General features: G+C 42.4%; 1 protein-coding gene and 1 long non-coding RNA gene across 3 annotated transcripts in view; one reads left to right on the forward strand and one right to left on the reverse strand.

The window, feature by feature from the left end:
* The window catches only part of LOC120246998, a 131,743-nt gene that overhangs the window by 42,493 nt on the left and 61,559 nt on the right, over positions 1-27,691 (forward strand). Inside the window, exon 4 of one of the 2 annotated variants that reach the window (XR_005532197.1) lies at positions 16,651-16,869. The exons of the other annotated variant lie outside the window; for it this stretch is intronic. This is a non-coding gene — a long non-coding RNA (uncharacterized LOC120246998). Of the gene's footprint in view, positions 1-16,650; positions 16,870-27,691 lie in introns of those variants that run through there. 2 annotated transcript variants of the gene reach the window in all.
* Positions 21,262-23,853, reverse strand: LOC120246988 (cathepsin G-like). The gene is made up of 5 exons (XM_039254669.1): positions 23,799-23,853; positions 22,879-23,026; positions 22,309-22,444; positions 21,889-22,143; positions 21,262-21,500 (listed from the first exon to the last, which is right to left on the reverse strand). Exons 1-5 carry the CDS (start codon positions 23,851-23,853, stop codon positions 21,327-21,329), a joined length of 768 nt encoding a protein of 255 aa, XP_039110600.1. The 3' UTR covers positions 21,262-21,326.

A 27,691-nucleotide genomic window follows, 5' to 3' on the forward strand; every position in this document is an offset into this window, starting at 1 on the left:
GATCAGTTCTAGTAGGCTTCTGGTGGAGTCTGTCGGGTTTTCGATGTAGAGTATCATGTCATCTGCGAAAACTGAAAGTTTGACTTCTTCTTTGTCAATTTTGATGCCTTTTATTTCCTTTTGTTGTCTGATGGCTGATGCTAGGACTTCCAGCACTATGTTAAACAACAGTGGTTAGAGTGGACATCCCTGTCGTGTTCCTGATCTCAGGGGGAAAGCTCTCCATTTTTCCCCGTTGAGGATGATGTTAGCTAAGGGCTTCTCATAGAAGATGGCTTTTATGATGTTTAAGTAAGTTCCTTCTGTCCCGACTTTCTCGAGGGTCTTTATTAAGAAAAGATGTTGTCTTTTGTCAAATGCTTTTTCTGCATCTATTGACAGGATCATATGGTTTTTATCTTTTCTTTTGCTGATGTGATGGATCACATTGATTGATTTGCGAATATTGAACCAGCCCTGTAACCCAGGAATGAATCCCACTTGATCTTGGTGGATAATTCTTTTTATATGCTGTTGGATTCGATTTGCAAGGATCTTGTTGAGGATTTTTGCATCCGTATTCATCAAGGATATTGGCCTGTAGTTCTCTTTTTTTGCTGGATCTCTGTCTGGCTTGGGAATCAGAGTGATGGTGGCTTCATAAGATGAGTCTGGTAGTTTTCCCTCAATTTCTATTTTTTGGAATAGCTTGAGAAGAATTGGTATTAATTCCGTTTTAAATGTCTGGTAGAACTCCCCTGGGAAGCCATCAGGTCCAGAGCTTTTATTTGTTGGGAGATTTTTGATAACTGATTCGATTTCTTCACTAGTTATGGGTCTCTTCAGATTTTCTATTTCTTACCGTGTGAATTTTGGTAGTGAGTGTGTGTTTAGGAATTTGTCCATTTCTTCTAAGTTGTCCAGTTTGTTGGCATATAATTTTTCATAGTATTCCCTCATAATGGCTTGTATTTCTGAGGGGTTGGTTGTAATAAGTCCATTTTCATTCAAGATTTTGTCTATTTGGGTGCTCTCTTTTTTCAATTTTGTTTATTTTTTCAAAGAACCAACTCTTGGTTTCATTGATGTGTTCAATTGTTTCTTTGGTCTCTATGTTGTTTATTTCTGCTCTGATTTTTACTATTTCTCTTCTTCTGCTGGGTTTGGGGTGCTCTTGTTGCTCTGCCTCTAGTTCCTTTAGGCGAGTTCTTAGATTTTGCACTTGTGCTTTCTCTAATTTCTTGAAATAGGCCTAGAGTGCAATGTACTTTCTCTTAGGACTGCCTTTGCTGCATCCCATAGAGTTTGGATTGTTGTATTTTCATTTTCATTTGTTTCCATATATTTTTAAATTTCTTCTCTAAATGCCTGATTGGCCCATTCATTCTTTAGTAGGGTGTTCTTTAACCTCCATGTTTTTGGAGGTTTTCCAGACTTCTTCCTGTGATTGATTTCAATTTCAAAGCATTATGATCTGACAGTGTGCATGGTATGATCTCAATTCTTTTATATTTATTGAGAGCTGCTTTATGTCCCAGTATGTGATCTATCTTGGAGAATGTGCCATGCGCACTTAAGAAGAAAGTGAATTCCTTGGCCTCAGGATGCAGAGTTCTAAATATATCCGTCAGATCCATCTGATCCATTGTATCATTCAAGTCCATTGTTTCTTTATTGATTTTCTGTCTGGTTGACCTATCCATTGCTGTAAGCAGAATATTAACGTCCCTCGCTATTAGCACATTCTTATCTATAAGGTTGTTCCTGTTTGTGATTGTTTTAAATATTTAGGTGCTCCCATATTCGGTGCGTAGACATTTATAATTGTTAGTTCTTCCTGGTGGATGGACCCTATAATTATTATATAATGCCCTTCTTCATCCCTTGTTATTGTCTTTAAAGTCCAGTTTGTCCGATATAAGTATAGCTACTCCAGCTTTCTTTTGACTTCCCATAGCATGATAGATATTTCTCCATCCCCTTACTTTTAATCTGAAGGTATCTTCCAATCTAAAATGCGTTTCTTGTAGACAGCAAATAGATGGATTTTGTTTTTTTATCCATTCTGCTACCCTATGTCTTTTGATTGGAGCATTCAGTGTTATTATTTAAATATGTGGGTTTAGAGTCATTGTGTCCTTTGTGGGGTTCATGCTTGTGGTGGTGTCTCTAGTTTCTTCGTTCCTTGCAGTACTTCCCTCAGAGAGTCCCCCTCAGGATTTCTTGTAGTGCTGGCTTAGTGGTGACAAATTCTTTCAATTTTTGTTTATTTGGAAAGACTTTTATGTCTCCTTCTATTTTGAATGACAGGCTTGCTGGGTAGAGGATTCTTGGCTGCATATTTTTACTGTTCATCACATTGAAGATCTCCTGCCGTTCCTTTCTGGCCTGCAAAGTTTCAATAGATAGGTCTGTCACCACTCTGATAGGTTTCCCTTGGTATGTTAGGGCCCTTTTCTCCCTAGCTGCTTTCAAAATTCTCTCTTTGTCCTTATATTTTGCCATTTTCACTATGATATGCTGTGCAGAAGATTGATTCAAGTTACGTCTGAGGGGAGCTCTCTGTGCCTCTTGTATTTCAACGTTTACTTCCTTCCCGAGGTTGGGGAAGTTCTCTGCTATAATTTGTTCCAGGACTCCTTCAGCATCTTTCCCTCTCTCTTCCTCTTCTGGGATTCCTATGATACGGATATTGTTGTGTTTGACTGTATCACTGAGCTCTCGAACTCTTCTTTCATGTTCCTGGATCAATTTGTCTCTTTTTTTGTCAGCTTCTTGTTTTTCTATAATGGTGTCTTCTAAATCACTTATTCTCTTTTCTGCCTCTTCAGTCCATGCATTGGACACCTCCAGTTTATTATGTATTTCTTTTATCGCATTTTTTAATTCATCATGCCTATTTTTGTTCTCCTTGTTGGTTGTAGCCATAGTTTCTTTGAGGTCCTCTTATGCTTTTTGCAAGCCCAGCGATTAATTTTACTATTATTGTTCTAAAATCTTGTTCAGTTATGCTGCTTATATCTGTTTCGAGCAGTTCATTAGCTGTCAATTCTTCTTGGAGTTTCTTTAGAGGAGAGCTCTTTCATTTCGTCATTTTGGTTAGCTTTCTGTCTCTTGTTAGTTTTAACGACTTGTTATGCTCTCTGCACCTGTGAGCACTGCTGTACCCAAGAATACTCTTTGACTGTCCAGGGCCTATCCTTTCAGAAACTGTTCTTTGAATGGTATCTCTTAGTCTCTCTTGTTGAGACCTTGGTTATTTTATTTTCCTACTCATAGTGGTATTTGGGACTCTCCACCATGTGTACTTTGGCTTGTTTCTTGAGGTAGCCCTGGAGAAGAAAACATACAGACAAACACACAGGGAACAGAGGGACACAAATGCACAGACAAATCCAACAATCACGCTAACCAAGAGGGAAAACTAAAAAGTAATGAGAAAAGATGGAGGAGGGAAGGCGAATGATAGAAAATAAAAATACATAAAAAAGTCAAAAAGAAGAAAAGAAAAGGAAGAAAGAAGAAAACCGATAGACAAAGATCGGTTTAAAGCATATAACCAGATTTCCCAGCTACAATTAAATAGCTGGGTGTATGCAGTGCTTGTTGAAGAGCTAGAGAAAGAGAGAGATGATAGGGCGGAGATGAGGCAAAATTGGAGATAGAATGAACAGGCAGAAGGGATAAGAAGCTTTTTTCAAAGAGCTAAAGGGTGGAATATGGTTGGAGAGGTGAGAGAAAGATGGTGGTATTATCTAGAGAAAATATCTAGTCTGATTACTCCTGAGAGGCTTTGTTATACCGCCATTAACAGTTTCGCTGGTCGCTGCTTCCCTGTTGCTGGGGGTTGAGTGGAGGGTGGGGGAAGTGTCGCAGCCTCAGATCCGCCGGGGTCAAGCAGCAACACAACCCAAGTGCATCTGGGGAACGTAGCAACTTCAGGTCCGCAGAGTCCGCGTCGCCTCACCCCGCCGCAACCGCTTTACCGGCCGCCGCCGCTTCAGCAGGCAACTTATCGCTTACGCAGCCGTCGCTTCACCGGGCGCCGGCGCCACTTCACCAGGTCGCAGCCGCTGCCACTTTAGTGGTCCGATGTCGCGCACGCCACTGCCGCTTCACCCGGCGCCGGGTCCGCCTCCGCAGGCGTTGCTGCCGGTTCACTGGGCTGCCGCCGCCATGGATGGTGCCAGGCACACCGCAGTTCAGTTTTTCCTGGCGCCTTCTGGGATCAGGGCACCTAGTTTAAAGTCAGCACCCCAGCCAGAGCTAAAAATCACTGTCTTTCCAAGCCGAGGTTTTTTCTCTTCTCAAGGGACAGTTCTATGAGCAATCTCAGCTTTTTCTTTCCTTTCCCCTGGACTTGCTGCAGCTCGCCACCACTCGCGGGTTTATCACTCACCGCAGCTGCATGCAAACCGGGTTCCCTCCCTTCCTTCCATATCTCTGGGTCCCGGCCCGCTTTTATCTTCCCCAGTTCGCACTCACGCGCTTATGAGGCTTCCTTCCCAGTGTACTGTGTCTTTTTCTTCCCAAACTCCTTTGGCTCAGTGTCCTACGACTTCAGGCCTTCTCTTTTTGAGAGATGAGTGCAGGCGAAATGTACGGTGCTTCCTACTTCTCCACCATCTTGTCTCTCTCCACTTTCTCTCCAGCTGCTTTGGAAGGTGTGTGTGTGTGTGTGTGTGTGTGTGTGTGTGTGCTTTTCCTGTGCTCTCCCTGTCACTGTCCTCTCTCCAAAGCAAAAACAGCTCCCTGCCCTCCGTGGCTTCTCTCTCCCCCAGTTCACCTCTCTGTGTCGCATACCTGCTGAGTTCTGTGGTTCAGGTTGTGCAGATTGTTGTTAATCCTCAGATGAGATTTCTAGGTGTGCAGGATTGTTTAGTGTTGATCTGGCTGTATTTCATGGACACGAGACAGCAAAAAGACTTACATGCTGTTTTGCCATCTTGGCTCCTCCCAAGTGCCCTACTCTTGATTTCAGTTCAGGTCATGATCTCATGCTGTTCATGAGACTGAGCCCCGTGTTGGGCTCTGGGCTGACAGCGTGGAGCCTGTTTAGGATTCTCTCTCTTTCTCCCTCTCCCTCTCTCTCTCTCTGCTCCTCCCCCACCAAAATAAATAAATAAGCTTAAAAGATATACAACTGATACAGTATATACAACTGATAAACTGTCATAAAGTGTCACACCCATGAAACTACAACCTAGATCTCAAAGTAGACTGTTGTCAACACCCCAGAACCTCCTCTCTGCCCTTGTCAGTCACTGTGTTTCTTTTCCCTAAATGTAACCTGTATCCTGGCTTTCACCACCTTAGATTAATTTTGCCTATTTATTTTTAAAATTCATACATTTAGAATCAATCAGTATATATTCTTTTGTGTGTGGCTTCTTTTATTCAACATTGTTTTATATTTTATTACTTTTTTCAACATTATGTTTTTAAAGACTCATCCTTATGGGTTGTTTGGAATGGTTTTTCTTTCATTCTCATAGATGATTCATGTTCTATTATGATTGTTCTACAATTTATATGCCCATTCTACGGGATATTGGAATTTCCTGAGTTTTTGCTATTGGCAATAGATCTTCCATGGACACTATGTATCAGTATTTTATTGCAGTTTTTAACTTATCTTCTTTATCTTTATTCTTCTCTTAAGACTAATACTGTTGAAAATGTTTTTACATACTTACTGGCCATTTTGGTATTGTTTTGCAAAATGTGTGAGATTTTGCTCATTTAAAATATTACATTGCTGAGGGGTGCCTGGCTGGCTCATTTGGTGGAGTGAGTGACACTTGATCTTGGGGTTGTGAATTTGAGCCCCACATTGGGTGTAGAGATTACTTAAAAATAAAATTAAAAAAATTACATTGCCTGTATTTATCTCAGTGATTTGTGGAAATTATGTGTCTTTATATATCTTGGATGTGAGTCCTTTGTTAAACATATGCTTTGCAAATGTGTCCTCCCATTTCTTGGTTTGTCTTTTTACCCTCTCATTTTTTCATACACAAAAATGCTTTTTAAAGATACTTTTCTTTATGAGTAGTGTTCTATTGTGCCTTATTTAAGAAAATTCTTACCCACCTGGAGGTCATGAAGATAGTCTTCTATATTAACTTGTGAAGTTTTCTTTGGGAGAAGATTTTATTTTTATTTCTACTTATTTATTTTTTATTTTTCAGAGAGATTTTATTCATTTATTTATTTTAAGAAGTCTCCACATCCAGCCTGGGGCTCAGACTCACAACCCTAAGATCAAACCTTGCGTGCTCTATCGACTGAGCGAGGCAGACATCCCCCCTGCCCCCCCACTTTGGGGGAATATTTTAAATTAGATTCTATCTCTTAACAGACACTGAGTTAATCATATTTTCAAAGTTTCTGTGTCAGTTTCAGTGAGTTATGTTTTTCTAAGAATCAATTAAGTTTCTAATCTGGAATTTCAAATTAATTATCATAAAGTTATATACAGTTATAAAAGAATTTAAAAATATGTTTAGTGTTTGCAAAATGTGGAGTGATGCCAAGCTTAGGAGATTGGAAGACACTGAAACAGCATTAGGGCCGGAAAGTCGGTGTAGGGCAGTAGGGATATAGCAAGGATTTGGAAACCAGGCCTCTGGCTCCAAAAGAGTGCCCAGAATCTGCTACGGGAGGTGGACAGATGACAACACACACGAGAAACAAGCAGAGGTCTTAGCCTTCAGGGACCCTGAGCATACCAGGACTGAGGAAAAATAGGTCTGCTCAAGCCTTTTTTGGGATAGGGAGTAACTTAACTTCTTTCCTCCTCTCTCTCTCTCTCTCTCTTTTTCTTTTGGGCCCCCAGCAGGAAAATGAAATGCCCTTTAAGCATTTTCTCCTGGGCAGAGTAGCTTGGGGTGGGGTGGGAGTGGGTATGTGAAGTCCGAAAATTTTTTAGTGTGAAGTTTTTGGAAAATTGCTGGTCCTGGTGGCGACTGGGGAAGTCCTAAATGTGTAATGATTTGCATTTAACAAATTGCATGGTGGGAGAGACCATCTTTCTCCAGGCTGCTTATAGAATTGGGGGAAATCCTGGGAGTAACAGAATGAAGTGAAAACCAGATAAAGATGTTGGTTTTCTCAAGTTGATCACTTTCTCATCACGAGTCTCATCAAGATCATGGCAAGTTCTCACTTGCACGGAGGTATTCTTTTCTCTATCCTGTCCATCGCTCTTCAGAAAGCTGATAAACGAAGTCACATTTTTTTCCCAAAGGAAACATAAAACAGTCTTAACTGTTAGGAAGATGGGCCCCTTGACTCACTCTTGGGCCTGAGCCTTACTGAAGCTTCCCTCTGGGCTTAATCTCCCATTGAATTTCTTTGCTTTGCCTGTCAGATTGCCTCAGTATTAGCTAGACAGAATTCAGGAGAACTTGGTCCTAGGAACATCCCAGCCCTGGGCTCTGCTATCTCATGGAGAACAAATAAAGAACTGAGAGTGAGGGTGTTTAACTCAGATGACAGTGGAATTGCCTGGGTTGGGGTAGGGCAGGTGTGTGTGGCAGCTGACTGGAAGCATTATATGGACTGTCATATGGTTCATGTTTTGTTTGGACCTATGGTTTCCTATGTAGGGTGGAAAAGGGAAGAGGTTGAATTCCATGTAAATTCTGTCCAGGTTGTTGTCTGAGTAGCCAGATGGGGGAGATTTGGGATGCAGGCTAGTAGGGAAGGAGATGGCTAAGTGAACTGAAGTTCTCTTGCTACTTGAAATGATTATGTCTTGAAGACTACTGGCCTGGCAGTCGGGACACCAAGGTTCCCATCTGGGGACAACATTCTGAATGGCCCCATGTGGTTACTTCCCTTTCTGTGCCTCAGTTTCTTCATGTTTCACAGGAGGAAGTTGTTCTATATCAATGGGTTTCAAAATTATTAATTTTATAATGCCAGGTATATCTTTTATCAAGAAAAATTTCATCCCTATTCCCGTACCTGAAAGACTCAGAGATAGGCTCTTCTGATTGAATCAGAAGTGAGGGACTGGGACCTGAGATTATTTCATTCATTACCATTCTCTTCCTGCTTAAAAGCCATGGAGCAAGATGATAAATTACACAAACAACCTTCTGTTCTAGTGCCAGTAGAATGTACGTCTAGGACTATTGAGCGAAGGAACTGAAACCTTGACAATTTTGAGTCTTTCTACCCATGATCATGGAATACCTTTTCATTTATTTAGTTTTTCTTTGATGCCACTCATCAGAGTTTTGTAGTTTTCCTTACATAAATCTTGCACATATTTTGTTTATGCTTAAGTACTCAATATTTTGGTGCTAATAATGTAAATGATATTGTGTTTTTAATTTTGAATTCCACTTGTTCATTGCTAGTATATAGAAAAGTGATTGATTTGTGTTTATTAATCTTGTACCCTGCAACCTTATTATATAATTGCTTATTAGTCCCAGCTATTTTTTTTTGTCAATTCCTTTAGATTTTCTGCATAGATAATTATGTCCTCTGCAAATACAGCTTTTTTTTTTCCTAATCCATATACTTCCTCCCCACACTTTCTTGTTTTATTTGATTAGCTAGAACTTCCATATGATGTTGAAAAGGAGTGTCAAGAGGTACATCCTTGCCTTGTAGCTGATCTTAATTGGAAAGCTTCTCATTTTTCACCATTAAGTATGACAATAGCTGTAGGTTTTTTATAGATATTCTTTATCAAGTTGAGGAAGTTCCCCTGTATATCTAGTTTATTGTAAGTTTTTTATCATAAATTGGTGTTAGATTTTGTCAAATGCTTTTTCTATATCTGTTGATATGGTCATGTGATTTTTATTTTTCAAGTTGTTGATGTGATGGATTACATTAATTGACTTTCAAATGTTGAACCAGCCTTGCACACCTGGAGTAAATCCACTCAGTTGTTGTGTACAATTCTCTTAAAAACATTATTGGGTCTGATTTGGTAATGTCTTGTTGAGGATTTTTGCATCTATGTTCATGAGAGTTATTGGTTTGTACTTTCTTTTCTTGTAGTGTCTTTGTCTGGTTTTGGTATTTGGGTATAATTGGTCCCAAAGAATATTCTCTCTACTTCTGTCTTCTGAAAGAGATTACAGAAAATTGACATAATTTCTTCCTTAAATATTTGGTAGAATTTACTAGCGAACTCATCTGGGCGTGGTGCTTTCTGTTTCAGAAGGCTATTAATTTATTGGCAATCTCTTTAGTAAATATAGACCTGTTCAGACGATTTCTTCTTGAGTGAGGATGGATTATTTTTTTCAAGGAATTGTTCCATTCCTCCTAGGTTGTCAAACTTGTGGGCACAGAGTTATTTAAATAATTCCTTGATTATTCTTTTAGTGTCCATGCGATTTGGAGTGATGTCCCTTTTTTATTTCTGGTCTTCATGATCTATGCCCTCTCTCTCTTTTTTTCTAAGTTAGCCAGACGGTAATTGATTTTATTGATTTTTTTCAAAGAGTCAGACTTTGGTTTAATTGATTTTCCTTATTGATTTCCTGTTTTCAATATCACTGATTTTTGCTCTAATTCTTATTATTTCTTTTCTTCTGTTTACTTTGGGTTAATTTGGTTGATTTTAGAGATTTCTTCTTTTCTAATAATATAGGCATTGACTGCTATAAATTTCCCTTTAATCATTGCTTTTGCTATACCTCACTAATTAAAATTTTTTAAAATGTTTATTTTTGAGAAGAAGAGAGACAGAGCATGAGTGGGGGAGGGGAGAGAGAGAGGGAGACAGAATCTAAAGCATGTTCCAGGCTCCGAGCTGTAAGCACAGAGCCTGACATAGGACTTGAACTCACAAACCATGAGATCATGACCTGAGCCAAAGTTGGACACCTAACAGGCTGAGCCACCCAAGCACCCCAACATCTTAATAATTTTAAATAAGTAATATTTTCATTTAGTTCAAAATATTTTGAAATTTTTCTTGAGATTTCTTCTTTGACCATGCATTCTTTAGAAGGTTTTTTTTTATGTTTATTTATTTTTGAGGGAGAGAGAGAGTGCATGTAGGGGGAGAGTTGGGGAGGGAGGGGGGCACAGAGAGGGGAATGGGCAGAAAGAGGGGGAGGGGCAGAGATGGGGGGGACATAGTCTAACGTGGGCTCTGGGCTGACAGCAGAGACCCTGATGCAGGGCTTGAACTCACAAACTGTAAGATTATGACACGAGGGGAAGTCGGCCACTTAACTAACTGAGCCACCCAGGTCCTCCTAGAAGTTTTTTTTTTTTTATGTTTATTCATTTATTTTGAGAGAGAGAGCTAGAGAGAGTAAGTGGATGAGCAGGGGAGGGGCAGAGAGAGAGAGAGAGGGAGAATGAGAATTCTAAGCAGGTTTTGCACTGGGAGTCCAATGCAAGGCTCAGTCTCATGAACCAAGAGATTGTGACCTGAGTTGAAATCAAGAGTCCAATGCTTAACCAACTAAACCACCCAGAAGTTTAATCTCTATGTATTAAAATTTTTTTAAACGTTTTTATTTATTATTGAGAACAGAGAGAGACAAAGCATGAGCTTGGGAGGGGCAGAGAGAGGGTGAGACACAGAATCTGAAGGAGGCTCCAGGCACTGAGCTGTCAGGACAGAGACTGACTCAGGCCTCCAACTCATGAGTCATGAGATCATGACCTGAGCTGAGGTCAGATGCCCAATGTACTGAGCCACCCAGGCACCCCAGGATATGTATATCTTTAAAGTTTATTTATTTTGAGAGAGGGAGTGAGAGTGTGCATGTGCAGGGGAGGGGTAGAGAGAGAGGAAGAGAGAAAATGTCAAGCAGGATCCACAATGTCAATGAGGAGCCTAATCATGTGAGATCATGACCAGACCTGAAATTAAGAGTCAGACACTTAACTCACTGAGCCACCCAGGTGCCCTGATTTCCATTCTTTTAAATTTATTAAGGTGTGTTTTATGGCCCAGAATGTGGCTTATCTTGGTGAATGTTCTACGTGATCATGAGAAGAATATGCATTCTGCTGCTGTTGGATGAAGGAGTCTAGAGATGTCCCTTATATCAAGTTGATTGATGGTGGTGTTGAGTTCATCTTTGTCCTTACTGATTTTCTACCCCTGATCTGTCCACCTCTGAGATAGAGGTCTTGAAGTCTCCAGTTGTGATAGTGGATTCAGCCATTTCTTTTTGCAGTTCTGTGGTTTTAGCTTCAAATAGTGTGATGCTCCTGTGTTTCGGCAAATGCATCTTTAGAATTGTTATATCTTTATGAGGAATTAGCCCCTTTATCATTATGTAGGGCCCTTCTTTATCCCTAATAACTTTCCAAGCTTTGAAGTCTTCTGAAATATAGCTATCCTGCTTTCTTAAAAAAATTTTTTTTAATGTTTGTTTATTTATTTATAGTTTTTAAAATCTTTTTTTGTTTTTTGAGAGAGAGAGAGAGAAAGAGAGAGAGAGAGAGAGAGAGAGAGAGACTGTGAGTGGGGGAAGAGGAGAGAAAGAGGAAGACACAGAATCCAAAGCAGGCTTCAGGCTTCGAGCTGTCAGCACAGAGCCCGACATGGGGCTCAAACTCATGAACCATGAGATCATGACCTGAGCCCAAGAAACCGGATACTTAACCAACTGAGCTGCCCAGGAGCCCTTCCCTGCTCTCGTTTGATTAGTGTTACCATAGTATGTTATTTTTCTCTATCCATTTACTTTTAATCTATATGTGCTTTTATGTGTAAAATGGGTAAACAACATATTTTTTGATAGACTCTGACAATCTCTTTATTTTAATTGGTGCATTTTGACCAATGACATTCAAAATGATTATTGATCTACAATATTTGTTACTGTTTTCTTTCTTTCTTTTTTCTTTACTTTTTGTAGTGGTTGCCCTACAGTTTGCAATATATTTACAACTAATCCAAGTCCTCTTGCAAATAATACTGTACTGTTTCACAGGTAGTGTGCCTCCTTTATAATAACAAAATAATCCTAATTCCTCCTTCCCATCCCTGTATCATTACTGTCATTCATTTCACTTACATATAAACTTATATTACATAATATATATAATATTCAATTATGTCCACTTACATATATGTCACATATATATCACATACATATGTATGCATATATAACATTAGTGTATTAAGTATATATATATATATATATATATATATATATATATATATATATATATATATAGGATCTCGCTATGGATGCCATGGACATTGCAAGGATAATCAAGGAATACTATGAACAGTTCTATGCCCACAAATTTGATAATCTAGATGAAATGGGCCTGCCTGATAGATAGATACCACTTGCCAACCTGCATGGTTTCTGAGGAGAAGTTGGATATAATTCTTATCTTTGTACCTCTATAGGTTAGGTGTTTCTTTCCTCTGGCTTTTTAAAGGATTTTTTCCCTTTATCTTTGATTTCCTGTAGTTTGAAGATGAGATGCTTAGGTGTAGTTTTTTGGAGCAGGTGTCCTGCTTGGTGTTCTCTGAGCTTCCTGGACCTTTGGTCTGGTGATATGAAATTTATGGGAAATTCTCAGTCATTATTATTTCAAATATTTCTTCTGTTCCTTTCTCTCTCTTCCTTTTCTGGTATTCCCGTTATGCGTGTTACATAGTTTGCAGTTGTCTCACAGTCCTTGGATGTTCTGCGTTCCACTCACCCCCCTCAGTCTTGCTCTCTTTGTTTTTCAGTTCTGGATGTTTCTGTGGAGGTGTCCTTAAGCACTGAGATTCTTTCCCCAGTTTCAACCTACGAATAAGCTCATCAAAGGCATTCTTCATCTCTGAAAAGCGTTTTTGATCTCTAGCCTTTCTTTTTGGTACTTTCTTGGCATTTTTACTTCTGAGCTTACACTGCTCATCTGTTCTTGTGCTCTGCCTTCTTCTCCACAGAGCCCTTGGCATATTAACCATAGCTGTTTAAATTCTTGGTCTGATAATTCCAATATCCCTCCCATATATGGCTTTGATGCTTGCTCTCTGTCTTAAAATTTTATTTTTTGCCTTTTGGTATGCCTTGTCATTTTTCTCTTGATAGCTGGACATGATGGTAAAAGGAATTGCTATAAATAGGCCATTAATAATGTGGCAGTGAGATGTGGTAGGGGGAGGGGAAGCATTCTGTAGTCCTATGATTCCATCTCAGTCTTTTAGTGAGACTGTGCCTCTGGACTGTGAACTACACGTGTGCCCCTGGGTGGGACAGGATAGCTAGAGGGGGCTGGAGTTGGGTATTTTCTTTCCTCTAGTTGTGAGGTCTGACAGTAACCCAGCAGGTTAGGCTTAGGAGAAACTGGTTTCTCCTGAGGGCAAGTCTTGTTAAGAAGAAAAGAGTGTTCTGTTTTCTTTCAGAAGGATTCCTTTTCCTCCTTTCCCTGCCAGGAGCACAGGGAGGTGAGGGGAGGGGTGGATTTTCCTCCAGTATTTACTGTGAAAATCTGGTTGAGCACTGGGGAGGCAAATCTCACAAAAGTGTAGGGTCCCCCTATGACTGGGTCGTCCTGCAGTTTTTTTTTTTTTTAACTCTCAGGCTTGTCCACATTGAGCCTCTGGTGGTTTATCAATTATAGCTCAGGTTTTCCTACACCAGCCCTGGTTCCCGCATGGTTCCTGCTTCCCGAGTCTCTGCTCCGGTGTGCTGTGGATCCCTGTGTTTGCCTGTCAGTTTTTCCAAATCAAGGAGGTAGTCATTTGCCCTGTGGGCCCCCACCTTCCCCGTCTCTTATGGCCCCAAGAAGAGTTGTTGATTTTTTAGTCTGTCAGCTTTTTACTTGTTGTTTGGATGGTCTGTCAACCTCCAAGCTCCTTACACTCAGAACTGGCGACGGGAAGTCCCAACCCTGGGAGTTTTATAAGCTCTTAGGGTAGTTCCCATGTGCAGCCAGGGCTGAGAACCAGTCTGTGAGGATTTTCTCCGTGACTCTGAACTTTAGGCTTTTGCTGGTTGTGTCAAGTTGGATTTGATGTTGCCAGATTCATGCCTTTAGGACTGGGGTTTTGTGGCCCCATATCAAAATCATCCCTAATTTGACCACTTTCGTATTGTCAAAAACAGTTTTGTATTTTCTAAGATTTTATGATGCTTCTTCAGGTTACTTGTTTCTAATTCGGGGACTTCCTTTTTCTTTTTCTTTTGTGTTGCTTTTTTATTATTTATTTATTATTTAAAAAATTTAAATCCAAGTTAGTTAGCCTAGAGTGTAGTAATGATTTCAGGAATCAAATTTAGTGATTCATCACTTACATATAACATCCAGTGTTCATCCCAACAAATGCCCTCCTTAATGCCCATCACACATTTAGCCCATCCCCAAACCCAGAACCCCTCCAGCAACCCTCAGTTTGTTCTCTGTATTTAAGAGTCTCTTATGGTTTGTCTCCCTCTCTGTTTTTGTCTTATTTTTATATCCCTTCCCCTATGTTCATCTGTTTTGTTTCTTAAATTCCACATATGTGTGAAATCATATGATATTTGTCTTTTTCTGAGTGACTTACTTTGCTTAGCATAATGCACTCTAGTTCCATCCACGTTGTTGCAAATGGCAAGATTCCATTCTTTTTCATCGTGAATAATATTCCATTGTATACATACCACATCTTCTTTATCCATTCATCAGTTGATGGACATTTGGGCTCTTCCATACATTGGCTATTGTTGATAGTGCTGGTATAAATGATGGGGTATGTGTATAATTTGGGAACTTTCTGACAGTAGCTCCTGGGATACATAACCACTTTCAGCTTTGGAGAATGAGAAGTTCCAGCCCTCATTTTCAGCTTTCCTCTGCTACCAGGATCCTGTGGCATCCTAATAGTGTCACTTTTTGGGTGATAGGGTATGACCCATGAATGGCAGAGGACCCATCAGGTCTCTTTGGGAGTAGTTTTCTGTTCTGTAATTTCTGTATTTTGTAATATTTCTGGATACAGAAGTATCCAGTGACAGATCTGGGGCTCAGCAAATTGATGGAAGTGAGGCAAGAAAGGATCATAGTAATAGCCTCACTGGGAAACGGGGGAAGTGTCACTGCTGGAATAAGCCAGGTGTCTGAGGACAGGGATTGTCATATAACAAACATTCAGCTGAGGAAATTGTAAGCATCTGATTGGCTTTATTAATTGGTTTATGAATCAGGCAGCATCCCATCTAGAGGTCGCTCCAAGGAGATGCACAAAACAGTGTTTTTTATAGAAGGAGGGTGGGGCAAGAAAGCAAAAGGAAAGGCAAGGTGGCTTTTCCTTAGGGAAAAAGCAAGGGGTCTTATCATACAGATTAACTCATCTTCTTTAGGGGCATGGAGAGAGCCCACTAGGCAGACTCATTGGAAAAGTTCCTGACAGGTTTGGACTACATTCCTGAGGGAGGTTGAAACTGCAATTAGATTAGATATCAAGCCCTGGTTTGGGGACTGGATCTAAGTGAAGCCATTTGGGGCCTGTGGTTTTCTTTTTAGCAGGATGGTCACTTACCTCCTGGAAGGTAGGAGATGGGCCAAGAAAAACAGGAGCAGCAGTATCTTCTCGAAAGACTGAATGGATCTGAAGAGGTTTTCTTTTTCCAGGGTTTTCAATCCTAGAGGTGAAGTAGAAAAAGGGGCAGGTTCAGTGACCACCAATTTCCTCCTGGTTCTACTGGTTCTCAAGCTTTCCCCATTTCCCCCTTCCCCTCACACAGAAAGGTCTTTGTGGTGAGGTTGTTGCAGGAACCACATCTCCAGGCTGTTGATAGTGTGACCACATTCACCAGGAAAAAAAACCAACCCTGGACTTTCTGAATGGAGGAAGGGGCTTTAGGGGCTTTGACATTAGCCAGAAATAGTATCCCCTTCCCCTGAGTCAGATCCTCAGGAGCATGAATATGACCCACTTTTACCTTGAATTTGTGAGTAGGTAAGTACGTACTTCCTAAAATAGCATGCTATATATCCAAACCTACTCTTTGTAGAGCTTCGATTTTTGATAGTCTGAGTGGTTTTTCTTTGTTTGTTTTTTGGTATAAATGCAGGGATACCAAGCACCGGTCTTTCCTAAAACACACTAGGCAGGAGCCTCATCATCTATCAACCTCTGGGTAGTTTGAGCCAAAACTGCAAAGCATTGGGGCTGGAGCTGAGGACAGGAGGCTGGGGATGAAGTGGAGATGGGGTGTTGATGAGAGTACTGGGAAGATAAGGTACGGCATAGAGAGTGTGGGAGGAAGGATTTGACAGACAAACGCACTTGAGTCCACGGTGTGGTCCCAGGTCACCCTGATGAAGCTAATGTTCTCAGCTTCCTGACGACTTGAAGGTTTAAAAGGCCCCAGTAGGGGCGCCTGGGTGGCTTAGTCGGTTAAGCGTCCGACTTTCACTTAGGTCATGATCTCGCGGTTCGTGGGTTCGAGCCCCGCGTCAGGCTCTGTGCTGACTGCCAGCTCGGAGCCGGGAGCCTGTTTCAGTCTGTGACTCCCTCTCTCTCTGACCCTCCCCTGCTCACGCTGTCTCTCTCTCTCTCTCCTAGAAATAAATAAAACATTAAAAAAAATAAAATAATAAAATAAAATTAAAAAAAACAAAAATAAAAGGCCCCAGTATCAGGGTAGTTGGTGGCACACAGGTGGAGACTGGAAGGGGAGAAACAAAGCTTGGCCACTCATTCTGAGTTTGTCTGTCACTCTTTGCTACCTGTTGCAGGTAATCTGGTGCCCCAGGGAAGACCGTGACACAGTCAAAGCTTCTGTCCCCCAGGCCCCCCTGCATCTGGTGAGAAACCAAATATCATTGCCGTGCAGTCCTCCGTACACAGGCGCTTGAGGACTGTCAGCTTTTGGAGAGAATACAATCAACCTGATACTTCCAATGACTTCTTTGTTCTTTAATAATCTCATACAGATAGGAGAAGACCTCTGAAATCTTGTCTCAGACTGGGCATAATGTGGATGCTGCTTTTGTATCTGTTGGATCTGTCATTCCTCAAAAGGTGGAACATATAAAGTAACTTCTTGCTTTCATTCTTTGCCCCTAACTCTCAAGGAGGACTAAGTAACTTGGTAAATCACACTAATACAGGGATTCCGGAAGCTACTCAGTTAGTCAAACACTGTCACTTGACTGAACTATACAGATTGCAGGAAGCCCCAGGGAGGCAGATTTCATTTGGAGAAGGGAGAGACGGAATGGGTTCACTTGGCCCCAAAATACATGAGAGTGGCAGGTCCATGGCCATGTGGCAAAGGGGCTGGGAGAGGAGAAAGTGTGAGGAACAACGTCTCCTCATTGGCAGAACTGACTGGGAGCTGGGAGACCAGGGTCCAGGGCTGTGTCTGAGGAGAACTCACCCCAGGGATGTGCTGGCCACTTTTCTTTTTGGGCCTTCTTGTTTAATCGAGTTGGTTAATGCCTATCAGTGCCCTTCAAAATTGTGGCTTTCTTAAGCCCTGAATATTTTCCTTAAGTAAAATTTGGACCCGTGCTAAGTATTTAAAACCGATGAGCAGCTCTGATGGGATGGTGTGGGACAAGGGCTGGTCCCTTTGTTCTCCACCCCTTTCAGGTGGAGCCCCAGTTTGAAAACCACGTGACAAGACTAACAGCTTGTCCACCAGAGCAGTGCTGCAGGCCTAAGGGAGATGCAGGCTTGGAGAGCTGGGAACTAATGCCTGCAAATCAAATTGCCTGTTGTTGGTAAAAATTAAAATCTTCAGCATTGCATGATCAAGGGTTTTTGCTGAAAGGTTGTTTAGCTTGAGGAGACCAGGAACCAGCCAGAATTGCAGGTCAAAATATATGATGTTTGAATATAATTCACTCTGTTTTCACCAAAAGAAAGGAGGTTCTCAAGAGGCAGGCCAATTGATCGTCTAGTATCATTGTAAAAGGGAACAAGAAAAACGGCGAAATTCTATTTTATCATAAAGCAGAGATAACACAGCACTGCTATTTTAATCATACATAGGCAATGTCTACCTATTCCTCATATATTATATGTTTCTTTAGAATATTGACATACATAATGATATACGGTTTTTTATGTATTAAGACAACACAATAAGATATCCAACGAAGTGCAAATCTCTAAGAAAAAAATGAAAGAAATGCTGTTCAAGTGACAGAAACATAAAATAGCATACTTTTACCATACACGTTAATGTTTCATTAGTCTTACAGTTAGTTACTAGTGGCCACAGTCAACAATCCTATTGTCGATTAGTTTAGAAAAGCACATAAGCGAAAATTAAATGAGAAAATAAATTTCAAAACACCTATGAAAAACAATCTTAAAGAAATAGCTTAGATGTGTATAATTATTTATTACATATTATATTATTGTGTTTTACTTCTTATTGTCTATTTTGGCTAAATCCCCAGTTAGCACTCTAAAAATTAGTGTCCCTAGTCCTGGGAGAAATATATTGGGGTGAATTTTGACTTTCTGTACCTGTTTGCAGGGGGGCAACGTTTCTCCTAAGACCGTGTTGACAGTGAAGGGTACAGACCATGTGGTCCTGGATGGGCCGAAGTGCAAGTGCAGATAGTGTGGTTTGGGTGGGCAGAGATGGGCGACCCTAGCGTTCATGTCTTCAGTGTCCCCTATCCCTCAGCACCCCTGGTTTTGAAGCAACTGTCTGGAGGCAAACTTCACTTTTTGTCAAGCCTGGGAGGTCCCAGGTCCTTTGCATTCTGGTCCTATTTCTTCAGTGTCTCTGTTGACTCAAGGTCAGGACTGTCCTGTGGTCTTCTGTGGAGGTGACAGACACCATACTCCTCGAAATCCCAGCCCTCAATTTCCCTATCCTGTGTCTAACTTTCTGTGCCTGTCCAACTTGCTCTTGGGGCACCCCGCCTTCCCCCACCTTTCCTCAGACATCATTATCAAGGTCACCATCCCTCACCTCTGTGGCTCTGCTAGAGCTATGATGAGTTGGCAGTGTCTAGTTTCTCCTGGCTCTGATGCTCTGCCCCCAGGAGTGGAGGCACCAGGTCTCTGTAGACAGCAAGTCTGCTGTAGCTACTGGTTTGGGAGAGAAGTTCCCGACTGGGTTTCTGCATATGAGCTTGTCACAGTTTTATGACTTTTCAGTCAAGTCAGGAAGGCATCCAATACAGAGTCTGTACTTGGAGAAAGAAAGTGGGAGAAACTGAGTCCTTTTGCACTAGTTTTCAGTGAGCAAAAGACTTGCTTACCAAAGTTCTGTTGTTGCGGTTTACTTAATAGGGAAGAGTGCAGACCTGTGGATGGGTGGAGGATGGGCTTGGCTTCTGAGATGGTCACGATCAGAATTGTCCTCTGGATGTGAGAGGTCTGTGGCAGTCTTCCTAGCAGGGCAGCGGGAGGCAGAGAGCTGCCTTGGAAGTGCTGACTGGCCGAGGAAGCCATGGAGGTGAGATGGGTCTGCCCTGGTGGTTCCTGGGCGCGGAGCCCAGCGTGGTGCTCTGGGGCTCTGAGTAAATGTCACAGAGAGGCACAGAGGGCTAAACAGACTCATCCATCGCTCTCCCTTCCCTTCATTCCCCCCCCAACCCAGCAAGTCCTCTTTCTATTTGCCAATGCAAACACTATCCCCCAGAACATGCAAATAATAGATAATTCCTATGGATAGATGATAACAAATATAGAGAGTGCCTGAGTATTGTCAAACATGGGATGTTGATTACAATTTTGTTGATAAATGGCTTACATTGAATATTATAGGCAAATGACTTTCTGATAAAACATAGCCATACAATAATGATTAAATTTACTTCAAAGTATTTTTTGTATGTAGCCAATTAGATGTGATAAAACATATGTTCAGTGATTATTCCATTTAAGGTGATGGAAACTGCAAGAGTTCAGATGCTAAACGTCACACTGCAAGGAGTAATTAGCATTTTGATGGACATAAAAAACCTGCCAGCTGATTCTATACAGTTATCTTAAGAAGGTGTTTAAAATATGCGTAATGGGCACCTGGGTGGCTCAGTTGGTTAAGTGTCCGATATTGGCTCAGGTCAGATCTCACGGTTCGTGGGTTTGAGCCCTGCATCAGGCTCTGTGCTGACAGCTCAGAGCCTGGAGCCTGTTTCGGATTCTGTGCCTCCCTCTCTCTCTGCCCCTCCCCCACTCGTGCTCTGTCTCTCTCTGTCTCAAAACTAAGTAAACTGTATAAAAAAATTTAAAGTATGGCTTAAATTATGTGATTTGTAGTAATCTTTTATTTGAATATAATATTGATATGCAGAGTTACGGGCTAATTTTTAGGGTACAAGTCATTAGTCAGCATTTTGTGTGGAGTTTTATATAACTTTGGAGTATCAACATACGAAAACAAGAATAGGGGTGCCTGGGTGGCTCAGTCACTTAAGTGACTCTTGATTTTGGCTCCGGTCATGATCTCCCAGTTTGGTTCATGGGATGGTGCCCCGAGTAGTTCTCTGTGCTGACAGTGCACAGCCTGCTTGGGATTCTCTCCCTCCCTCTCTCTCTGCGCCTCCCCCACTTACCTGTGTGCATGAGTGCACTCTCTCTCGAAATAAATAAACATTAAGAAAAGAAAGATATTTTAAAAAAAGAAGATGAGAACACTGGTCTGTACTTCAGTGGAGTTTGGTGTGGCTTAAGGGTTTAAGAAGAAGAATACTGACTGTCCATAGGCACTTGGATTATTTTCATTTCTTGGCCATTGTGAATAATGGTGCTGTGAACAGGAGTGTTTGGTCACTATTTTTAAGCAAGCAGGTCTTTATTTTTTTCTTCCTTCAAGTCCTTGTGTGGTTTAATTTTTTCACATTTAGATATCTGATCCATTTGAGGTTTATTTTGACTTAGAGTCTGAGGAGTAGGTCCAACTTTATCTTTTTCCCCCCCAAATGACTATAGAGTTGTTCCATTACTATCTATTAAAAATTCATTGTTTCCCAGAAATTTGAGATGCCACCTTTATCCTATATTAAATCGAACCTTGTATGGAATTTCAATTCTGTCCCTTTTGTCTGTCTGCCCTACACATAGCACTGGTGTACAGTTTTGGAGTCTGCTTTAATACCTAGTAGGGGAGTCTCTGGTAGGGTGAAGAGTTGAGAGCTTTGCCCTGAAAAGAGAGACGTCCTTCCACCCTTCTCCCAGGCAGTGGGGGGAGGGGACGTGGCGGAAGGGATGGCTGGGAGGAAGGAAGAAGCTCATCTGGATCCCCAGAGTGGTGTGGGAGGGGTTAATTTGTCCTGAGGAAGAACCCCATTTTACTGGAGGAGCCCAGACTCTGTCCTGGCATGTGTTTGTTGTGTATCGAATGATGTTTAATGAAGACACGAGAAGTCAGTTATTTCCGCTCTAGACACCATTTATTAAGGCTCTGGCCACTCCCCCTGGAGCCGCTCCAGAGCCAAATCAGTCACAGCGGGGTCCAGGTCTCGTTCTGCTGTTTGAAGCGTTGCATTGTTCTGCTTATCCAGTCAGCGAAGCTGGACACCCTGGTGAAGACTGCTGGAGGAATCCCCCTCCTGTCTCCATAGGAGACAATGCCCTTGGCCACGTTGTTACACAGCAGCGGGCCTCCAGAGTCTCCCTGTGGACAAGGAAAGGAAAAGGCCTTAAACCCTGCCTCCAGGCTCCTGCTGCCCTAAGGCCTGGCTCCCAGAGGAAGCAGGGGCGGATGGGGGTGGGGCATGGGATGGAAGTGAGCCTTCTGGATCTTTCCATGGCTGGGCTTCAGGCCTGGCTAGAGTTAGTGTCTCTAGCTCAACCCAAGTCCAGGTGCCTTCTCCTTCTCCAGGAAAACACTGCACATGTATATGTTGCATGCCCAGTGCTCCTCCTGTTACCCGAAAGACAGATTGGTGAGAAAAGTCCCCACCTCCCTCTGCTCCCACCCCACCAGACTGGGGCTGTGGGGATATAGCCTGTTCCTGCTGCCCCACCTGTCAGGCGGTATTGACAGATGCCCACGGCCTTACCAAGAAGGCGGACTTCCTCGACCTTGGGTTTCCCACACAAATTTGTGTTTGGCTGTTGTAGAAATTGAAGCGATTGCGGCACCTCCTATCCCTCTGCACGGTTAGCTGCACCTCATGGAGTCTGCTGGTTCTCCTGTTCAGGCTCAACATGCCCCAGCCCGCCACGGTGCACACGGTCCCAGGTGTCAGCCTGTCCTGCGCCGGAGGCAGAGGCACTGGGCTCACAGCTTCATTCTGTATGATTCTGTTTTCCAGCTGGCAGGAAGAGGGCAGGCACTCAGGGACGGTGTGCGCGGCGCTCACCCCACGCTCCGTCCCCACCCTGCTCCTCCTGGCCTCCCAGGATGGCCAAGCCGCCCTGCACTGAGCCAGCCAGTGGCCTGGCTCAGCAGGAGAACCAGAGGGTCGGACAGGCCATACCTGCAGTAACATGATGTCATTCACGTTGCTCTGTGGATTATATTCAGGGTGGGGGATGGCTCTGAGCACAGACCTGCGCTGCTGGGTCCTTTCGTCCCTCCTGAGGTTGTGGGCCCCCAGGATGACGGTGATAGGACTGCAAAGGAGAGGTGGCTTAGAGGTAGGTTTGAGCCTCAGGAGCTCAGCCCGCAGGCTCTGCAGGCCAGGTGGAAAGCCCCAGGGTGGCGACTGCAGCCGAGGAAATTGAGGGGACAGAAGGGTTTCAGGGGCCCAGCGCTCAGTGCTTCTCAGCCCTGAGCTGAGGGTGGTAGGGGACACAGTGACTGAGTCTTGCTTCCCCTGGAATAAGTTGAGAAATAGCTTGAATTCCTGTTTTGAGCCCTACTGTGTACCTTCATCTCCTTCTCCTGCTTTTTTGAGCATGTCCTTTTCTCTTCATTAGCCCTGGCCCGTTCTCCACCCCCAAATCCCACTGGTCTCTTTTTCACCCCTTCGTTGCTGGAAGCCTGCTTTCATATGGCTGGTCAGGGGCTCTCCTGGGCCTGTGGTACTGGCACCTGAGCTGCTCACCTTCCGAAGCAGTGAGCTGCCGTCAGCACAAAGTCTTCTCTCACCAGGAAACCCCCACAGGTGCTGGTCCCCTCTGGAGTCTGGATTATAAGAAATGCCATGTAGGGGCGGGAGTGAGGCCTGGCCTCTCGGCCTCCGATGATCTCCCCTGGAAGGAAGCATTGGACACTTATCTCTGTGCTTGCTGAGCCCGCGGTGTGGGCATCAGGGTGGTGGCTCCAGAAAGGCTGACAGATGAAGGGGCAGGAGAGATGATGTAGGGGAATGGCGGAGTTGGGGGCGATAGTTGGGTCTGCAGGGCACCACACTTTGGGAGAGTGCTCCCGGGTTCTACAGGAATCACTGGTGTCTCCCCATCCCAGACCTAACCTCCTTCCCAGCTCCCCAGAGGATAGCTCTGGATCCAGGCAGGTCAGATTCAGGCTCCCACAATGAGGGGAGATGGCCTGCTGCTGGAGGCAAATCTTGAGCTCTCTGGAGTGGCCTCTCCTGAAGTTCCCTGGGACTCTCTTCCTCAGGAAGCTTCCCAGGTCCCTCAGAGGCCCGCTCATGGCCAGTGCATGACCAACAGTGGACTGGTTTTACAGAATCTAGACATGAGATGATGGTCCTGTTATTGCTGCATCCTTATTTCCTAGGCTCAGACACATGGGCTGCCAAATGAATTTAGAAAGCACATTTATATCCCATGTCCTGTGTGCTGGGGGCAATTACAAGGGTTTTAGGTACACTCACTAACTTAACTCTCATTGAACTCTAGGAGGTACACATTGCTATTCTTCCTAGTTTATAGAGGAGAAATCTGAGGAACCGTGAATTCAAGTAATTTGCCCAACAATACAGAGTTAGGAAGTGTCTAGGCAGTCTGGCTCCAGGGTCTGTTAGAGGGGTTGGGCCTGAGGTTGGGGATGGTCACTCACCTGCCCCCACCCCGGGGGGTAGGAGAAAGGCCATCAGGAGCAGGAGCAGCCGCATCTTCTTGGGAAGACTGCCCCAGTCAGGTGCCGCTGCTGCTCTCTCTTGCCAGATTTGTAGCTCTCAAGAGGGGAAGGAAGTCTGGGGGTGGGGGCTCAAGAACAGTCCCATGCTTCTGCTGGTGTGACAGGTTTCATCACCCAAGGCTACCCGGGAGGCTTGCCCACCAACTGCCAGTGATCTGGGGGTAAGAGAGTAGGTCAAGCCAACACCATCCCGCATAGCTGCTGAGTCAGTGCTCGCAGCAGAAATGGGCACCTGGGGTGACAGGGAAAGGGGTTTGGGGCCCTGTGTCCCAGGACCCTAAACCCACCAGATTCAATAATATCCCAACAATGCAGGAAAGCTGGTGACTGCCTATCTCCTCCGCTTCCTGCCTTTCCAGAATTAGAGCCTCTGTCCTTTGGGACTTGAGTTCTCTAAATGAATGCACATTTCCTAGATTGCTTGCTTGCTTATTTATGTATGTATGTATATTAACTTTTTTAGAAAGAGAATGCACAGGAACAGGGAAGAGGGGTGGAGAGGGGAGAGAGAGAGAATCTTAAGCATCCTCCATTCTGTGTGTGGAGCCCAGTGTGGGGCTAGATCCCACAACTTTGGGATCATGACTTGAGCCGAAATCAAGAGTTGGATGCTCAGCCAACTGAGCCACCCAGGTGCCCTCTAGAGTGCTTATTTAATTTATACTTAGTAAGGTTGGGGACATGGGTGAATGAAAGATGGGTGTGGGGTGGTGGTGGGATGTGGTGAGGACACCAGCAATAAGTTGGAGAAGGAAGCCAAATAGGGAAGAAGAAGCCTGCCAGTCTTTACCCTTTGGGCCCCTGGATTCCCTGCTGACACCTTTTGCTGCTCCCACTTCTTTCTAGAAGTTGTTGAGGCAGATTGAGTAGCTCCCTCTCCTGAGTGGGTAGAGTGTACTGCCAGGGAAGGAAAAGGGCAGCACAAGGCTCTGCCACCGATAATTACTTTCTCAGGACACTTGAGCCCCAACAAACTCTCCGTGAAAATTATCACACAGTTGAGGATTTCGTTTTCCCTGCTTTCTATTCAAAGTGAGGGCCTTTGTGTCCCAGAATGCTCCCTGCATGCAGAAAAGGCCTAGAGACTTGGGTTTGTTGAGAGCTGTCAGACCCTGGCTGAAAAACAACTAAGATCCTTTTCATCCATGATATGAGTCCAATTAACCTAATCCCCATTCTCTGCCCCCAGGGGCTTCTAAGAAGAGAACACAGGCTTGCTGTGCTCCCTGTAACACATAAAGCACCATCTACAATACATAAAGAATATGCACTCCACATGGAGAGGAAGGCAGTACAGAGTGACACAGACACACTTAAAAATACTTAGAAGATTTTGTGGATGAACAGAAAAACATTGTAATACAGCATAATTTTTTTTGCAAAAATGTCAGAATTAAAAACTAATAGAATTCTCACACTTTTATAGATATGATAGCCCCATTTGAACATCTTATGAAAATTAAGAATTCTCTCCTTATACATAAATATACGTGATTTTCACAGCTGCAAAGAACTTCATCTCTTCTCTGATACATGCTTGTGAAATGTCTTTCTGCATCTGGAAAGTACTGTGTAGAAAAAAAGAAACTAGTATATTGGCTTTATTGGTGCTTAGCATTTGGGATAATTTTAATTTATTGTTACTTAAATGGTTTCAACACTTTAAAATCATTAGTCTAACTCTTTTTTAAAATGTTTATTTATTTTTAAGAGAGAGAGACAGAGCAGAAGCAGGGGAGAGGCAGAGATAGAGGGAGACACAGATTCTGAAGTAGGCTCCAGGCTTTGAGCTCTTGGCACAGAATCTGATGCGGGGCTCGAACCCATGAACTGTGAGATCATGACCCGAGCTGAAGGTAGATGCTCAACTGACTGAGCCACCCGGGAGCCCCAGTTTAACTCTTTTAAAAAGGGAAAAGGATAAAGACCAGCCTGTGGGAAAAAGGGGAGTAAAATGTATGCTCCCAATGATCTAAATATAAATGTGGATAGGAGAGTTCATGAACAGTGACCTAGGATTTCATGCCAACCTTCCCATGAGAAACAACCCAAAACAAACCTGTTCAAAATGTCCCAAACCTTACAAACCTCGAAGAACTGCCACTGCAGGAATGTTTATCACACTGAAAAGGAAGGAATAATGGGTGTTAGGCTGCTGCTATTGTTCTGAGGGAATTTGCTGAACCTACAAAATTTGAAGCTCTGCTTCGATGGCCACATAAGGTGAGGGGTGTAGAAATCAAAGACCAAACCCCACACAACCAGGTCCAATCAGAGACCCTCTTCACAATGAGCTGGGACATTAAAAGTCTATACTCTCAAAGTAACAAAAGAAGAGGTAACGAACTCATCCTTGCAAGTGATTTCGTGAAAGTTTGGAATCACTTGGACCTTTCATGGAATCTCAGACCTTGAACTTGCGTTGATATGGTTATGGACTGTGTCCCAAAGTGCCCGATGGAATCAAATGCAAATCTAGAGGAAATTCGCTTAATTCCAGGGTTTGATTCACACCTAAAAATTATTTTTCAAGTATAATGACAAGCATATAGTCAAATATAAACAAGAGGACAGGCAAAGAAATAAGACACCAGAAGTAGGAAACAATAGACAATAAGAACAGAGAACGAGTTTAATTATTGGGATAATAGTATTAGAATAATAAAGTACAGATAATAAGACAATTATGCTGAAATAAAAACAAGCTTTAAAAGCCCTACAGGGAACATGAACCTTATAAAAAGTGACATAACATTTGAAAAAGAGCTAAATACAACTTCTAATAGTGAAAAATGTAATAATCAAAATTAAAGTAACAGTGGAAAGAGTTAATAACAGATTAGACAAAGCTGAAGAGAGAATTACTAACCTGAAACAGCTCAGAAAAAATAAGAAATGAGTTCAGAATGATTAACGATGAAAATAAGGCATAGCAAAATTACTAGTATAAACAAAGAAAGATGAAACTTGGCTATTGAACACTATACCGCAAATTGATTTCAAGGTAATAAACCAAAACTTTTAGTAGATAAGATAGGAGAATTAATTTTTTTACAAACTTAAGGTAGGGAAAAAAATCATGAAAGAGGACATAAAAAGCCCTAATATAAATTATAATTACAAAGGAAAAAAGATAAAGTGACCTATATAAAAATTTCAGAAATTCTGATTGCCAAAGCCAGTATTAAGGTAGTGAAAAGTAAGGCTACATAGTGAAGGAAGATATTGTCAATAACTGAGAAAGGTTTTGATTCTGGGAGATACATGTATACATATTTATATATATAAATCATATCTATGTTATAAACCATTGGAACCATTATGTAATTTTCAAAATCTACATGAAATTGACAAATCATCAGAAAATTTAACTTAATGAAACATACTCAAGAAATTTGCATGTTCTTATAAACACTAAATAAATTGTTCAGTTATCAAAAATATTCCATTAAGGGCAGCTATACAGTCATATGGCTTCACTGGAAATCTCTACAAAACATTCAAAGAAGACTATACAATTTCTTCTAGAGAGTAGATGCTACCATCTCCTTTATGAGACTAGCAAAATGTTGAGGCCAAACCCAATGAAGACAATACAGGCAGTATCACTTCAGAATACTGATGCAAACGAAATCAATCACCCTCATTATTAAAAAAATTCTTAGCAATCTATGAATAGAAATGGTTGCATGTAATTCGATAAAAGTTATCTACAAAAATTTCAGAGCAGTCCTATACTTAATGGTGAAATGTTGAATTCTTTTTGTTCAAGAGCAAAACAATACAAGGACACCTGAGTACCCATAATTATC

The sequence above is a fragment of the Hyaena hyaena genome, unplaced genomic scaffold (assembly GCF_003009895.1).
Source record: "Hyaena hyaena isolate Hyena2069 unplaced genomic scaffold, ASM300989v1 scaffold_497, whole genome shotgun sequence".
NCBI classification, from domain to species: Eukaryota; Metazoa; Chordata; class Mammalia; order Carnivora; family Hyaenidae; genus Hyaena; species Hyaena hyaena.